General features: G+C 35.0%; 1 protein-coding gene across 5 annotated transcripts in view; it reads right to left on the bottom strand.

Moving 5' to 3' along the window:
* WRN (WRN RecQ like helicase) overlaps positions 1-17,755 on the bottom strand; it is a 121,250-nt gene that overhangs the window by 15,357 nt on the left and 88,138 nt on the right. For 4 of the 5 annotated variants that reach the window (XM_068532073.1, XM_068532074.1, XM_068532072.1 and 1 more), the window contains exons 23-30: positions 16,171-16,312; positions 8,403-8,573; positions 8,229-8,326; positions 6,831-6,900; positions 5,928-6,004; positions 2,423-2,498; positions 2,082-2,194; positions 297-411 (exon numbers count right to left, since the gene is read on the bottom strand). In XM_068532073.1, the coding sequence (XP_068388174.1) occupies positions 297-411; positions 2,082-2,194; positions 2,423-2,498; positions 5,928-6,004; positions 6,831-6,900; positions 8,229-8,326; positions 8,403-8,573; positions 16,171-16,312 (862 nt within the window). The remainder of the gene's footprint in view (positions 1-296; positions 412-2,081; positions 2,195-2,422; positions 2,499-5,927; positions 6,005-6,830; positions 6,901-8,228; positions 8,327-8,402; positions 8,574-16,170; positions 16,313-17,755) is intronic. The other variant, XM_068532076.1, reaches the window with a different exon arrangement.

Raw genomic sequence — 17,755 nt, 5'->3', positions numbered from 1 at the left:
ACAGCACAGGGTATATAGCCAATATTTTATAATAACTTTAAATAGCGTATAATATATAAAAATACTGAATCACTATGTTGTACATCTGAAACTAATATAATATTGTAAGTCAACTATACTTCAATTAAAAAAAATAGGTCACTAACATGTTTTTATAACTGATTTACTATAGAAACTATCTGATTCATTTTCTAAGTGTCCAGCATAGAAATGAAAAATGCTGCTTTTGAAGGGTGTTTTGTAATCGTCAAAAAAAGTTTATTATCTCAGAGGTCCTGCAAACCATAGTATTTTACCTGAAGACTATTTATTTGACAGAAATGTTTGATGACTTCCAACACAGGGGCCAACATCGTAGCTTTGCCTTCAGAAACACCATCGATCCTTTTCACATTTTCAACTGTAGTAGGTCTGTTTAAAAAAATTAAAAAGTCAAGAAACCACTGAAACGTTACCACTCCAGCAACACAGCTGATAGATATTTAGCTTCAATACTGACACTCAATAAACATGGATTTTTTTCCAGCAACCAAAAACAATGTATAAAACAAGTAATTGTGTTTTATGATTCTTAGAGGACAACTAAGAGGCTAAGAAACTCAGAAGAAAATCTCATTCATTATTTACAAAGTTTTTACCTGTAACAATAAACTTGCTAACTAACTACTTCAGGCTTTTAATATTTCTTATTGTGTCCAATATGAAGAGAATGTCTGATGTCTTCTTTCTAAAAATCTGCCAATCTAATGATTACTCCTTTTCCTTTAAATATCTTCACTGAATATTAAAATGTGGTCTTTGAATATTTATTTTTAATGAAATAATTATTATAAGATATATGCACTATGTAACATTATTAGAAAATTCTTCTCTAAAGTAACATCTCTTGAATGAAATTTAGCAACAGAAACAATTTTTGAAAAGGAAGCATACAAGATGAGTACAATTACCAAGCAACAATTCTTTGGAAATAATTTCTTCTAAATATTTATTGACCACCTAGTGATTATTAGGCATTGTGCTAGATGCTTTGGAAAACACAAAAAGATGAGGAATATCACATCTTCATCACAGAGTTTAAAATCTAGAAGACACATATACATGAATACCAATAATAACAAAAAAATAAATAAAGCATTATGTAATAAGTGCCATAGAGTCATCTTTTAAATTTACATTTAAAAGTCCTTTATGAATTCCACAGAGGAATCACTTTGCTGATAAGAACATGGAAGGTTTCATGGAGCAAATAACAATAAAGCCAGATCTTAAAGGATTTCCTAATAGGAGTTTTGGGGAATCAAGGAAACTACAAGTCAGAAGCAACATTGTAAATAAGTATATGGAAGTTGAAAAGGAGACTTAAACAAATGGTAAACAATCTAGGCAAGATTAAGCATTAAAATTCTGTGACTCAGATGGAAAAGAAGGTTTAAGTTCATAAATGGAAGGCCTTGAATTGTGGGCTAAATAAGTTAAGACGGTGGGAAACTAGTTAAGCAGAAGTACAACAGGATAAAGATTAATTTGGTATTCATATATCAGATGAAACAGAGAGAGAGAGAGGCTGAAGAAAGAGTAACTAGTTAGAGGCTTTTGCAACAGTCCAAGGGTAATGGTGTCACTAAAAAAAGGAAGAAAAGCATAGACAGACACAGAAGGAACACTGAAATGAAAAAGTCTAAAAACTATATAATAAGAGAAAGATGGGGATATATGTTAGAAGAGTAAAAGTAATATCAGAGGTATTAAACAGGCGTGACTAGGAACATGATAGTATGACTAACAAAAATAAGGAATTCAGAAGGAAGAGTTTTGGCATTTGCATGAAATGCATGTAAGGAGGGTTGGTGGGTAGTGAGTTAGATTTTATATACACTGGATCTGATTGCTGAAAACAGTTGGTTTCATGTGGGACTAAAGCTCAGTGAAGAAACAGATCATTGGCAGCAACACGGGAGATTTGGGAACCACCTCTTGGATGTGACTGCTGGAGCCATAGTCATATTATCGCTAAATGATGTATTTTACAAATCTATTATGTTAGAAGAAAATAAGTTAGAAATATGCAAATAGTTTACCTCATTTTGGCCATATCCACCAGTATCTTATTTGTTGCCAGAATAGCTGGAGGAACATTCATTTTATTGGCATGTTTCTGCCTAGCTTCCACCAATTTGCCGTATAATGTAGTCTGAACGAAAAGCAAAGAAACAACATTTGTTTAAATGTACTTAGAAAAATCCAGCCCTTTATTGTTAGAGCTTCAGATATTACATTTCCCCCTTAGGATGAAAAATGAACTGTATCTTAGACTCTTAGCTAAAGAACAATTTTTAAAATACGGGCAAGAGAATTTTAAGCATGCGTAGACTCATAACTATCTTCTCAAAAACTAACTGCCTTTTTACAAAAGCCATACCTGAGTCTCCTGCTCTTCAGCTGAAATAACAGGTTCTGAGGACTTGTAGTATTTTCCTGGTGATGGCACCATGATGCTAAAACATTTAAAAGAAAAGAAATAATAAAAAGCTTTTCTTTCTCCAAGTTCACTTTTTATTTTGCCCCCAAAATGAGAATACCTTTCCCAATCAATATTAACATTTATTTGTCACAATACCAGTAAGGCAACTGTTACTTAAATGACAGCCTAGATTTTAAACATTTTGTATCAAATACATTCATTATATAGGTAAAGTTAAAACTATGATTTGAGTCAATCACAAAATTGGTGCAATTAAGCACAGCATTTGCCTCCTCCTCATCAATCAAATACTTTGAAAGAAAATACTCCTTATCTATACCAAAGCAAAATTTTTTCTAACCAAGAATGATACAATCTATAACTCTTCTTGTGATAGCACTATTTTTTGGCTGTTGAGGAACATCAGCATGGAATTAATCAAATTATTCACATTTTTCTTCAAAATCAAACTAAAAAAATAAGCCAAAAGGAGTAATTTTGCCTTTGACTCCTCGAAAGAAGAATTTAAAACACCCAATTAGCAATTAACATGGTATGAAAGGTGCAAGGCAGCAAACTAGATAGAAAACCAGGTTCTACAAAGGGCAATTTCACGGATAAATTAATTATAAAGAGGAAAAGTTATAAAAATGAAATTGTATAGAATAGCCTATGTAAAAGGTGTCAAATTTAAATAAATTTCTGCTTTTGGGGGGAAAGAGAAGAACATGTTTGATGTATAAGAAATGTTTATAAATTTCCCTGTTTCAAGAATTAAAAATTTACAGTGTAAAGTAAGACTTCATTTTTACAATTATCAGATTTTATAGCTAGAATAAAGAGATTTGAACATGAGGAAAGAAAACTCCAGTTCAAAGAACTAGTCAGGGAAATGTACAATAAATATTAATAAAATATATGCTGAAAAGGTGTTTGTCTTTTTGGCCACACCACGCAGCAGGTGGGATCTTAGTTCCCCCCCGACCAGGGATCGAACCCACGCCTGCTGCATTGGAAGTGCAGAGTCTTAACCACTGGACTGCCAGGGAAGTCCCAAAAAGGTGTTTTTAAAAAAAGAAGTATGGAGGCCAATACCATAGAAACTGGTCAGAAGATCTGAGGGTGATTGCTTCTATAGAACAGAACAAAATGGGTTTGAGAAGGGTGTGAACTGGTGTGCTTTGTTATATGCCTTTAAGTCTCAACTGACTTTTAAAAACATTCACATGTATTATTTTAATGAAAATTCAAATGAAATTTAAAATAATAGTTATTGATATGTAAGCATCTTTTTCACTTCTGTACACTAAGCCCGTATATTAAAATTAACTTCTGGACCACTCTACAGGTATCTCAAACTTAGTATGTCTATCACTAAACTCCTAATTTAACCTCATCCCCTAAACATTCAGCCCTTCAAACCTGTCTTCCTCTTACATAGCCCAGTGAAGGAAATGGCAGCACTCACCCACCGTCAAAGACAAAAACCCAAGCATCACAGTCAAGTCTTCCATCTTCCTTAACCTGCCTATCTTTTCAATCACTGAGTCCTAACAATTCCATCTCCTAAATATCTTAACAAATCTCTTTCTCTCCCCACCCACTGCCACTTCCCTTGACTAATCTACCATAGCCTCTTGCAAACAACACAGCAATAGCCTCCCTATTTGTGTCTCTACAACTATGATCCTCCTGCAGTCCATTCCCTCCACAGCCAGAGCCATCTACCACGGGTCGGCATGCTAGGGGTGCACAGGCCAAATCTGTCTGTTCTGGTAAGGCTTGTAGTTAAGAATGGCTTCTTCTACATTTTTTAATAGTTAAAAAAATCAAGAGGAAAACATTTTGTGACATGTGAAAATTATATGAAAATCAAATTTCAGTGTCCCTAAATAAAGTTTTATTGGAACACAGCCACACTCATTCATTTACATATCATCCATGGCTGGTTTGAGGCCACAACGGCAAAGCTGTGCAGTTGAGACAGAGACCACATGGCCCTCAAAGCCTAAATTATTTCCTATCTGATCCTTCATGTTTGTCAACCCCTGTTCTCAATCATAAATTTGATCATGTCACCTGTTCTGCCTAAAACCTTTCCTTAGCGCCCAACTGCTTTTATGATCAAATCGAGTGCTTGAAAGGAACTGGATATTGGAGACACTGTTCAACTCTCCAGTCTTAAATTTTCCCACTCCCTTGCTTCCCTCTATCAGGGAATTGCTAGCAAACTGCTGAATCCCTCAATCATGTCATACCCTCCTTCTTGCTTTCAGGTTTTAGTACGTGGACCATTCCTCTGCTTAGAAAACATCCCTTCACTTCACCCAACTGCTACTTAAGCCTTAAGTGTCACCTCCAAAGTGTTTCCAAAGTGTTACAACCCTGGATTGTAATTTTCTGTTCCCTTACGTGTATATCCCACTAGAATATAAACTCTGGGAGGGCCAGTGACTATGTCTCTGTTATCCTCCACTGAATCCCAGTGCCTAGAATAGTACATGGCACAAAGAAGATGCCACAGGGAATGTTTAAATGAAGAAATGCTTCAGCGTATTGAACAGGTATATTGTTTTGTACACTCCTTAAACCTTTTGTTTACATGAAACACAGTATATATATCCAAACAAAAAGAAATTATTTGGGGTGGAAGACTGGTATTATGGTAAATGTCTCTATCAGATCCAAAGTAGTATTACCTATGTAAGTGAGCAAACCATTAAAGAACAAACCATTTTCTTTCACCTGCTATGTATGTAAGTGTAGTCCACTTAATCTGTGCATATGTCCTAACAAGTTTTTTAAATTCTCCATTTTCAGACCTTCTGTAATTCTGTACATTCTCTACACTTTTATTAAGTCAGAAAGTCATTAAGCTTGAAAGCACAATAGGTGCATTACCTTTATTCTCTACCAACCCCAATATCTACCATTTTATGTTGCCATAAGATCGTTTTTTTTTGAAAATGGAGTGGGAATATATATATTTCATACAAATATAATATAATATAATAATAGTGTTTAGATGCTAGAGGTTGACAAATATAGATCTGAAAGTCAGCTCTGTTATTGGATGGATGCTCCTAACAAGTTAGTTAACTTCTTAACCTTTAGTCTCTTCAACTGTAAAATGGGGATAAATAATAGTAGCTAAAAAAAAAAAAAAATAATAGTAGCTAACTCATAGGTTACTATATGAATTAAATGAGATATTACTTATAAAATGCTTAGCATTTAGCACAGAGTCTGGCAAATAATAATGCCCAGAAGTGTTAGCTATTAAATTAACATTAAAACTATCATTTTATAAGTCTGCTTTAATAATTATAATACCAGAGGCTTATGTTTTAACTTCCTTCTGCCAGTGAAATAGCCCAACATCTGACAGACCTTTCTCTCTAGGAAAGAATGAGAAAAAGTGCAAATAAAGTGAGTATAGAAAATAAAAATGTGAATTCTGTACCTTTTTTGAGGAATGTTACTCCCAGAAGAAATTTTATCACATGCTTTGTAAGAATACATCTTATACAAGCTGGACTGCTTTTAAACATATAAAGGTCCATTCAAAAAAAAAAGAGAGAAGTTTCAAAAAACTTTTAAAAATGAAGAAAATAAGACACAAAATATTACAATAATTTTTCCTTTTACTAACCTACTCATCAAATAAATCATCTGAAAATAAGCTCATGAATTATCAACTTCTAGGGCAGTTAGAAATGCAATGTAATATCCCATTCCTCCCAAATCTATAGAGAATATATGATCAAAAGAATTCTTAGAGATATAGCAAGAGCCAAAGTCACAAAAATGATTCAATTACATTGTGTATACTTTAATAAAGCAGAAAAAGTTCACCAGAAAATTTAATTCAGCACATTTGTCCATCACCCCATCACCCTAGTATCCTCATTAGTGGAAGTTGGCCTGTGGATAAGTATTTAATCTGTGATAGTTACCTAAGATCCAAAACAAAGCAGGAAAAGCTTTGTGTATGTGTATGTGTCTATGTAACTGTAATGATAACATTTAGGAATCAGGCTTATTTTTCCATCAACTAAAAGTATTCTAATATCCAAAAAAAGATATCATAAAAAGTGTTATAATATCCAAGCCAAATGAGTTATAAAATAGGCTTAAAAGAAAAAAAAAAACATTACTTTCTCAGATACTTCTAACTGTTCTATTAACCCCAGAAATCATATATTGCGTATTTTATTCTGTTCATATCATTTCTCTTTCCACATTTTATGTCTTGTTATATATGGCATTTTCCTCTTTGAGTGGAAATAAAACAGAAAAGTTTTAAACAGGAGTTGCATCAATAAAGAATGAAATAATAAGAACCATCTCTTTAATAAAAACAAACCTCTGAAGTTAATTTAATTGGTACTTGATTAGAGGAATGTTGCTCAGTGCCGGAAGATACAGCTTTAGACCTGAAAAATAATAAAATTATCTCAAATGTTAAAATGTAATTATCTAATACATGAATCATCACACCTCCACTCTTAGAAAGGCAGATAAGGTTATATTACTCTTTTAGAACTGATGCTTTTTTAAATTGATTTTTCCCCTCCAAAGAGCTTAAGCTCTTCAAAGTCTAGGTTTAAAACTCTTTAAAGTTTTTTAAGTTTAAAAGTAAAACTGATAATCTAAAGCACAACATAATGGTTATAGTCAATAATACTATATTATAAACTTCAAAGTTGCTCAGAGACTAGATCTCAATTGTTCTCTACACAAAAAAGAAGTGCGGGCTTCCCTGGTGGCGCAGTGGTTGAGAGTCTGCCTGCCAATGCAGGGGACACGGGTTCGAGCCCTGGTCTGGGAAGATCCCACATGCCGCAGAGCGACTGGGCCCGTGAGCCACAATTGCTGAGCCTGCGCGTCTGGAGCCTGTGCTCCGCGACGGGAGAGGCCGCGACAGTGAGAGGCCCGCGCACCGCGATGAAGAGTGGCCCCCGCTTGCCGCAACTAGAGAACGCCCTCGCACAGAAACGAAGACCCAACACAGCCATAAATAAAATAAATAAATAAATAAAAATTAAAAAAAAAAAAAAGAAGTGCTATTCAAGTGATGTGATAAAAGTGTTATCTAACGCTATTGCCATAATCACAATGCAATATATAAATGTATCAAACCAATACTTGTACACTTCAAACTTACACAATGTTAAATGTCAATTATATTTCAATTAAAAAAAAAATTGAAAAATGATCGATAACATGTAACAGTACTAAAAAGTAGGCAACACGTGTATTCCTTTCCCGTCCTCTATACATAAGAAGGAAATATGGAATATAGAGTCTTCAACATTGAACTCAATGCTGCTTCTTTATTTTATTTATTTATTTTAATTGAAGCATAGTTGATTTACAATATTGTGTTAGTTTCAGGTGTATAGCAAAGTTACTTGGTTATACATACATGTATGTGTATATCTATATTCTTTTTTTTCCTGATTCTTTTCCAGTATAGTTTATTACAAGATACTGAATATAGTTCCCTGTGCTAGACAATTCTTTAATCAACAGGAGAGCAGCTTTCTAAGTACTACAGTCATCCACTTCCTATTCACCAAGACAGTGTTCTATGATTTATCATTCTCCCTACTGACTCCCACCCCCAAACTGACTAAAAGAGGTATGCAAAAATGATTATCTTTACTCAATTTACTTTGTGTGGTACCTGTAAATTGGTATAAAATGAATCATTTAAACAACAGAAAACCCAGAAGTTAAAAAAAAAAGGTGAAAAATGAACCTTGGTAGAAAAAACTCCTTTGGACACAGTTCTTCATTAGCTTGAAGGATAAGGCTCTGAGGAGATTCTGTTTTGGCTTTAGCAAGCCAATTTCTACCCTATTGAACACAAGAAGAATCTTTTAATGCACAGTGAGAAAATTAAACCAAACAGGCAGACTTCTACATTGTTTACCTTTTCTGTAAGGGTGCAAATCTTTACAAATTTGCTTTGCCCAGGAACTTCTACCAAGAATCTCTCAGTTATGAGCTGATGGGAAAAAACCCTCCACCAATTCTCTGTGTGATCCTTGCCAGTGCCAAAGAAACTGTGACTGCGATATTTATCTTCAAGACGCTGGGAATTCTGAAATTAGGAATAAAATCAATTTCTTAAAATGTTTATTTAATTAAACAGGAGATGTAAAACACAAAACCGTCTACTGATTCTTTGGCTTTAACACTAAATTTCTGCTTTAAAAACCTACGACATTTTTATACCCCTCCTGCTTGCTCTGATTACTTAAGTCACAAACAAATACACTCAAAATAGTGTTCCTTTTCTGTTTTAAATAACGGCAGGAAATTTCATATATAAATCACATGCATTTCCCAATGCATAGGTTTGGATATATTTGGAATATTTAACCTTTGCTATTTAGACCTTTTATTAACATACTCACATTATTGTTTGAAAACCGTGATCATAAATCTACAGCTCAAGACTTGAAGCATGGGTGTTAAAGGCAGTGTGACCCATAGCTGGTAATCAGTGAGTGCAGTGCCAAGACTCAGGTTTCCACTGCGTTGTTGTCATTACTGTGCTTTTGGTCCGTGATGTTTCAGCAAAGTTTACTTGATCACTTCTGATTTAGCTGCTTCACTGAGATATATCAGAAAAAGCAGGTGCATGCTAGACAGTTGATGCTTTTGAGATATTTTTCCCTAAGTGACCAGAGGATTCCGATCGGAGACTCTTCATAGCCATCAAGGTCTAGAAATGTTGGGGAAGCTAGCCCATCATATGCAATTCTCTTGTCCTCTAATGGAAATGACTCTCCCCACCTTCACTCTCCACAGAGAACTTTTTCTATTCACTTTGCCCTCTGATTACCCCTTTTTTAAAAAATTTATTTATTTATTTATTTATTTTTGGCTGCGTTGGGTCTTTGTTGCTGCGCACAGGCTTTCACTAGTTGCGGTGAGCTGGGGCTGCTCTTCGTTGCGGTGCGCAGTCTTCTCATTGCGGTAGCTTCTCTTGTTGCCGAGCACAGGCTCTAGGTGGCTTCTCTTGTTGTGGAGCACGGGCTCTAGGCGCACGGGCTTCAGTAGCTGTGGCACGCGGGCTCAGTAGTTGTGGCTCATGGTCTCTAGAGCGTAGGCTCGGTAGTTGTGGCGCACAGGCTTAGTTGCTCCGTGGCATGTGGGATCTTCCCAGACCAGGGCTCAAACCCACGTCCCCTCCATTGGCAGGCAGATTCTTAACCACTGTGTCACCAGGGAAGTCCCTGATTACCTCCTTCATCCATCCTACACATCTAAATACTACTTTTAAATGTGTATGGTACTATATGAACATAGCACTTTCTGGAGAATTGCTCCTGTCTAATGTATTTGCGGTGAATACAGCAGATTGTAATTCGAGGGTCATTCTGCCCTTCCTCCACTGTGACTTCTACCACAGAATCTGGGAAGTTACAAACACTATTTCTCAAACTTTCTTTCAACTAGGCTTCTGGATGTGATTTAAGTTCCACTAAACAAAGGTATTTTTGCATGACATCTACACACAGGAAGTGAGGCAAAGGGCACTACTTTGCTATATTTGCAGGTATGCATGACTGTGGAGGGGTTTGCTTTTTATGAGAAAGTGTTAGCAAAGAACCTAGCATACAGCTTCTAGCTTCCTAAGTAACAGGAGACATTCATTCTGTTGATACAGATTATAGAAGGCAGCTCCCAGATCAAGCAGAAGTAGAACCTTCCCGATTGTTACAGCTCCCTATTCAGTGCAGTTTGGGGTCAGGCACTGACAGATAAATTCTTAACCTCAGAAGAGGCAACTGCTTCCATGGCAGATTACTTTGCAGTATAATCTTATCAACAATACTCTAAGCCACTTAACACCCAGTAATAAATACCTTTCTGTTTAAATTCGCTAGACTGACCATGAGCTTCATAACAAATACTGTATTTTATAGGTTATATTCATGTTTCAAAAACATTCACTCCTTGAGCATGTCAAGAAGTTCCTGTATTCTAAAATTTTCAATATGAAATGCAATCTAAAATTTTAGAAATAGGCACATCCTGTCACTCAACATTTTTATATTTCATCTATACCCTAATGATGGTTTAACAATCAGTGCATATTCAAATCCAGGGATCAAAATGAAAAGAATATACAGAATGAGTTCCAGCAGACATAACTCAGGCACTATAAGCCTCACTATATTACAAATGTATTGGTTTTGTTCAAGTGATGAAAATGTTATGGTTACAAGTTTATCATTTTGGAATGTTAAAAATGTGAATACAAGTGAAATAACCTAAAAAGACTGATCCCTAATATAAAGAAATCTAGGCTGAAATTAGATTAGATAAGGAAAGTTCCCATCAGAAACGCATCAGTGCCTAGATACACTGAGCTTTTTTAAAACACAGGCTTCTTATAGGTTTAGTTAACAGGGTCTGTAACATGCACTCTAAAAATAAAAATTGAAATTGAATTTTGTATTAAAATAGCTAAGTAATAAAGCTTTAGTATCATGGTGATTATATTTACAAAAATTGTACTAGAACAAGATTCAGAGAAACAGAAACACCCACGTACAACGTGGCACCTTTTTCCATAACAACCTCTACTACCTACACTAACTGACTTTGGTTTGATTTGTGTAGAATGTTTAAAATCAAACATCATAGAATTTCAGATCTGGAAGCAACATTGGAGCTCATTGATCTATCTAGTCATTTTTACTCAGATACAGACAATCAGAGGCTCAAAGATGTTAAGTGGTAGCCTAAGGTCATAGAGGTACGACTAGGACACAGTCCTCCAGACCACTACACCAGGGATATATACACACACAGACACCAATATACACACATATACATATATACTGATTGTAGTTAGTGCAGCTAGACCACCTGGGTTCAAGTCACAGCTCCAGTACTTACTAGCTTTTGGATTTTGGGCAAGTCAGTTACTTAACTTACCTGTGCTGCTATTTCCTCAGCTGCTATACAGGTATAATAATACTTCCTGTCTCTTGGGGATGTCGTGAAGATTGAGTAACCAGGACAGGACAGAGCCTGGCTCAATAATATTAACTTTATTTTTATGAGTTAACAGCTGATCCTTTAACTTAGCCTGCCTTCCTTAACATAAAAGCAAAAGCCCTGACTCAGTATCGAGTCAGTTTTCCCAGAACACTTGTAATGGCATTCTACACCTGCTGGGGGCTTACCTTTATAGTAGGAGAATCTATTGCTTGCAAACTAATAACACCAAAGATATTAAGTGGCCTAACTAGTACTTATGAGCAATCTGGACACTAAAAATTATTCCTCTAGCCTTCCCTTTCGTAAGCAGAAAACAACCTGAAGTGAATGAACACATTTGCTGATATGAAGAAATGAGATGTTCTTCTAATCAGTAGGGGTAACTGTCCCTTCCCCTCATGATCAATAATCATTGTGAATACTGTGTACTGTGTGAATAAATTTACACTGTCATGTTTCCATGGCAATCACCATACACAAAACGAAATATTTCTGCTCTTCAACACAGATCATTTTGTTTTAAAGAAATCATATTCCCTTTCCAAAGAGAAATCCAAATTTACCCAAGTAACATTTTTGAAAAAACAGAATAAGGATTTTCAACAACAAATGTCTAAAAAAAAAAAAAAACACACAAATGTCTAACAATTTCTTACTCTGAACGAGGCATCTTCCATTAATTACTTATACGTTCTAGTTAACTTAATTTTCCAGGTTAACCCACTGACAAAGTAAAACTGCTAAGGATGAGAAAGCTGCCATAGCGGATATAGGGATTTGGGCACTGATTTTAAGGAGTGCACAATTATACATGCACATATCCCTTACCAATCATAAATCTTCATTCTAGTATCTCTAGATCATTCAACCTAAAAATACAAATTTAAAACTGCACGTGAACAGCATAATAAAACAGACATAGCACTAGAACGGTAGTTAGGAAAGCTGTCGCTCATCCTGCTTCTGGCACAAAGTAATGACCTGACATGACACAGGTCATTTAACTTTCTGGGACTTAGTATTAACCGTTGTATAATAAGGTGGTAGAGTTAAATAATCCTTTTGCTCTAAGAGTCTACTTCTATGGGACAAAGTCTCAAAAATGGAAATTATCAACCCATTCTTTTCCTTTAAAAAGCAGGTTGGAAAAATTAGGGTACCAAACGGATGCATCAGGGAGTTTGGAAACCTATGAACGGATCGATGTGTGTTACAATAAAGAGAGCCGACTGGCCAGAGCACAAGTCCCAAAGGATCACTTTCTAATAAAAGCCAAATCTTCGCACTATTATCTGATAGAGAAAACAAACAAACTTGCCACTTCTCTGAATTAACTTCTTTAAAAATCACGATTGCTTGTTGTGGTAGTTCTTTCTGCTGGGAATGCCACATGCCTCTCCACCTTCTTCCCTCCGGTTGGCTCTGAATGCCCAAATCTACTCTTATCATCCACAGAATAGAAAGCGCCAGTGATACCATAACAAAGACTTCTCTAGTTTCACAGCCATTAACAAGCACTCTCTCTTCAGAACTTAAATAATACTTTATATCTATTCATATGTCCCCGATCTCTTTTTATGCTGCAATATACTTATTTATTCTCAAGTAACACCTTCCATACTAGATGATGTCTCATCTAATTCCGCTTTGAATTCCCCACAAAACAGAGTACAGTGGCTCACACAAAAATAGATGTTTTGGGAATTCCCTGGCGGTCCAGTGGTCAGGATTCCACGCTTCCACTGCAGGGGGCACGGGTTTGATCCCTGGTTGGGGAACTAAGATCCCACATGCCATGCAGCGTGGCCAAAAAAAAAAAAAAAAGTTTAATAACTAGCAGTAAAAAATAGTTATAAACTCTTAACCCTAGAAGTTTTAGATTCCTGTGTTCTTAAAGTACAATATAAGTCCATAGTTTCTGTCTATATTTTAACTAATTTTTTTTTTCCTTTGGCCTCTTTCCCAGTTCCTACAGGCCAAGGAAGTTCACAGCTGCCGCTTCAGGGCTTAAAAAGGTCATTTCTGGGACTGTTATTCTACGTGAACAATAAAGCCAAAATATAAAGTTACAATAATTATCTCTAGGAATATATTTCAACCTGATGAAATAGATTGTCCGAAAAATTAAACGGATAACCCTCTCCTGTTAGAAAGTTTGAAAATTATAAAGGGTGATTAAAACTAACAATAGTTTTCCAATGGCTGCCTATAGTCAAAGCATCTTTTATCAAAAGGGTTCTCTAATTCTGGAGCCATGATAAGGTTTAGCACTTTGATAACATGATCAGGAAAGAGGTTTCACTTAATCTCCTGATTATGCAAATTAATGACTGTATCTGTTTTCTAATCTGTAAAATTAAGATAACTGCATATCTTAATACTTAATTCACAAAGGTGTTTAAAGATTTTTATGTGGTGAGCTATTTAGACCCCTAAAACAAAGTTCCTTAGGCAATATTTCTACTCTTTAATTTCCAGCAAAACTTATGCTTTAAAAACAAAATTTTAAGCTCCATTCACAAACACCTGAATGGCCTGAATAATCATTTATACTATTTTCAAACATCCTATGTAAGAGAGGAGAATCATGTGCTGCTGAAATATTTGTTTTATATGTACAAATATTATCTCTTTAAATAAACTCCAAGAGTTTCAAGTTTAAGATACTTAATCATCTTACAAATGAAAATTATCTATAAAGATATTAATTTTTCCTAAATTAGTTAAGGTAGACGATTCACTAAATTCTCAAAGGAGATACAATTACAATTTAAAAAATGATATCCCAGTAGATACCAAGATCACTGAAATTGGGGGAAAAAAACTTGCCTTATTTTCACTGCAGTTAATGTCTACAAATTTTTGTTAAGTGGTACTTTTTAAAAAAGTTTTACACCTTTATCTAGCAAGGGTAATATAAAATTTCACAAAGAATAAACTTCTTAATTTGCAGACTCCCAGAAGAGACTGTTGATATAAGCGGTCTGACTTGGTTTTCAAATAATAGGTGAAATCTGATCCGTCTTGTGACCAGTTTAAGTTTGTCTAGGAGCCCACTTCCACTTATCTGTTGATACTGGATACTGCTGGATTACACCAAATTAAAACAAGGATAATTTTTATAAATTATACATTCAGCTGGGATGCACAGGTTTTAAAGATGACAGAGACAAGAAATTTTCACAGATCTCAATTACATTAAATCTATCCCTTGCAACTTAAATTCTTTTTTTAAAAAAATATAGCAGCACTCATATCAGCTAAACCAAGTTCCTTAGGCAACACTTCTACCGTTAAATTTCTAACCAAGCTTGAGATTTAAGAACAAAATTTTAAACTCCATAATCTAAAAACATCAGTACCTGAAGTTAACATATTTTTAACATTTCATTAAAAGTATTTCACAACTGGCTAACTTAGTAAGTCCCTTTCGAAACAAAACAAAAACTCAGAAAGTAAATATTTACACAAAGTATTTGAGAATTTAAGAAATGAATGCTGACCTAAATTATTTTTAAAATTCTACATACAGGGCTTCCTTGGTGGCGCAGTGGTTAAGAATCCGCCTGCCAATGCAGGAGACACGGGTTCGAGTCCTGGTCTGGGAGGATCCCACATTAGTTGCTGTGGAGCAACTAAGCCTCTGAGCCACAACTGCTGAGCCTGCATCTAGAGCCCGCGAGCCACAGCTACTGAAGCCGGGGCACCTGGAGCCCGTGCTCCGCAACAAGAGAAGCCATCGCAATGAGAAGCCCGCGCACCGCAACGAAGAGTAGCCCCCGCTCACCGCAACTAGAGAAAAAGCCCACACACAGCAACGAAGACCCAACACAGCCAAAAATAAATAAGTAAAATAGATAAAGAAAGAAAGAAAGAAAACAAAACTTAAAAAAAAAAAATTCTACATGCAAAGTGAGAATTTTAATCTCTATTTTTATATTTTTAATAAATATACGTAGTTGCAAAGGATTCTATCTCCCATTTTTGGTTTATTCAACTAACGTCAATGTATAATACTTAACTTTACAGACTTCTAAATCAGGAATAAAATCATATAAACAAAAGGACTACAGAAAAAGCTCTTTGGCTATAAGGGTCATGACCTACTCATATTTGTACCTGCAACTGTTAGCATAATGCTGGCACACTAATCACTCAAAAAAAAAAAAAAAAAAGTAGCAGAATTAACTATTCATTGGTGAAGAAAAATAACTTTCTTAGAATTTTAAATACTTCTGATTAGAAATAAAATAGAAGGAAAGAAAAAATATACTACCAAATATTATTATTGAACTTAGACATTTACAAATAATCACTGAAATTTAAATTTTTCTCAAAAAATTTACTACTTCACAAGGCACCAAAAGATACAAATTTGTTCTACCTGTCCCTTGACACAATGAAAGTAAACTTTTCTTAATTATCCTATAAAAGACCAGTCTAGGGATTCATCCAACTGCAATGTAATAAACTGAAACAGACAGCCTGGAAGCATTGTCTTAATGATACACACAGGTTTTGTCAAAGGTAATGAATGCAGTGCTTAAATGGAACTTAATATGACTCTCTGAGTTCTGATAACTAAAGCCCAAGCTACAATCATAAAACAGCAAACCTCTGAAGAAAAGTGTAATAGGAGTAAAAGAAGAACTCTGAAGGTGACTCACAGACATACTTACAGATCCTCGGAGAAATAAAATTGGAACCCCAATTCCAAACTTTTCGCCTAAGATGGTCACGGCAGATAAGAGCTGGAATGCTTGTGGACCAAAGTCCTGTGACATATCATCTGAGTCATCAATGGAAAAGCAGCGATCCAATCTAAATAAAAACAATATGTAAAGAAAGCTTAGCCAAGGCATGTACCTTTAGAAATAAAAAGATTTAGTGTAACAATTAGCCCAGTAAAAAAATATCTCAAATGTGCCAACTGCTTCAGAAGCTACAAATAAAGTTCAATACAGCCGAGAGCATGTAAAGTATGTAAAACATGAAATATAAACTATAATATAGCATCACAGGTATGTTATATTAATGGTTCTCGACGTTAGTGCCCTAGGATCCAAGTTTCACAGGAGGTACCTTGGGCCATAGAGAGAAACAGGTTCAAGCAAGCAGAACGCAGGATTACAGCTCAAACAGCTCCACTTGATCGACTGTATAAATACTGGACTTTTGTGTTAGGTTTTGATGGAAGAAAAGGTTTATTGCCCACCCCCACCCCTGCCGCAAAACTTCTGAACTGAAAAAACACATCTCCTATGCAAGAAGTTGTTAAAGTCATACTTTAAAATATGACCAAAGATTATAAGCTTTTCATGTAAGTCCATTTAGAAGTTAAATTCCTAAGCCATCCTTCAGGTAGAAATTATCATTAACACAAATTAATGAAATTCTCATTTGTATTAATTCTCATTAATACAAATGAGAATTCTTTATGGCATGTTGAGAACAAAAGGACTCAGAGAAAATCAACTAATATAGTTCAACTACCTAATTCACTTGCTTTCTTTATAATAAATATCTTTGAAATAGCAATAAGAATATAGTCAGTATTCTAGATATAATATATTTTTAGGGAAAAAAAAGGCTATGTTTAGGTTTATTCTCTATTTTAACTTCTTTAGTAGAATACTTAGTTCATTAATTTTCTTTTCTAATACGAGTATTTAAAGCTATCAAATTCCCACCAAGTATCACCTACGCTGCAGCATACAAGTTTTAATGTATATTGCTGTAATTATCACTAAGTTCTAAAAATGTTTTAATTTCCAGTTTGAGTTTTTTCCTTGATTGACAAGTTACTTTAGAGCATTATTTTAAATTTCCAAATGAATGAGAATTTCCCTTTTTATCCTCTTGTTTACTTCTAATTCTGTTGCATTCTGGCCAGAAAATGTGGTGTGTTTGAAACCAATACATTGAAAACTTGAGACAGGTTACAGTCTAGTACAGAGGTCAGAAAACTCTTCCTATAAAGGGCCAGACAGTAAATAGCTTAGGCTTTGTGGGCCAGACAATCTCTGTGTCACAACTACTTAGCTCAACTCTGCAAAAACAGCCATAGATAATATATAAACAAAAGGGCATGGCTGTATTACAAAAAAACTTTATTTACAAAAACAGGCAGTGAGTGGATTTGGTCCATGGGCCATAGTTTGCCACCCACTGTTTTAATATATAGTACATTTTTTAAATTTTATTTATTTATTTATTTATTTTTGGCTGCGTTGGGTCTTCATTGCTGCGCACGGGCTTTCTCTA

This window comes from Eschrichtius robustus, chromosome 21, assembly GCF_028021215.1.
Source record: "Eschrichtius robustus isolate mEscRob2 chromosome 21, mEscRob2.pri, whole genome shotgun sequence".
Classification (NCBI taxonomy): domain Eukaryota; kingdom Metazoa; phylum Chordata; class Mammalia; order Artiodactyla; family Eschrichtiidae; genus Eschrichtius; species Eschrichtius robustus.
This window is presented reverse-complemented; position numbering and strand designations above follow the sequence as displayed.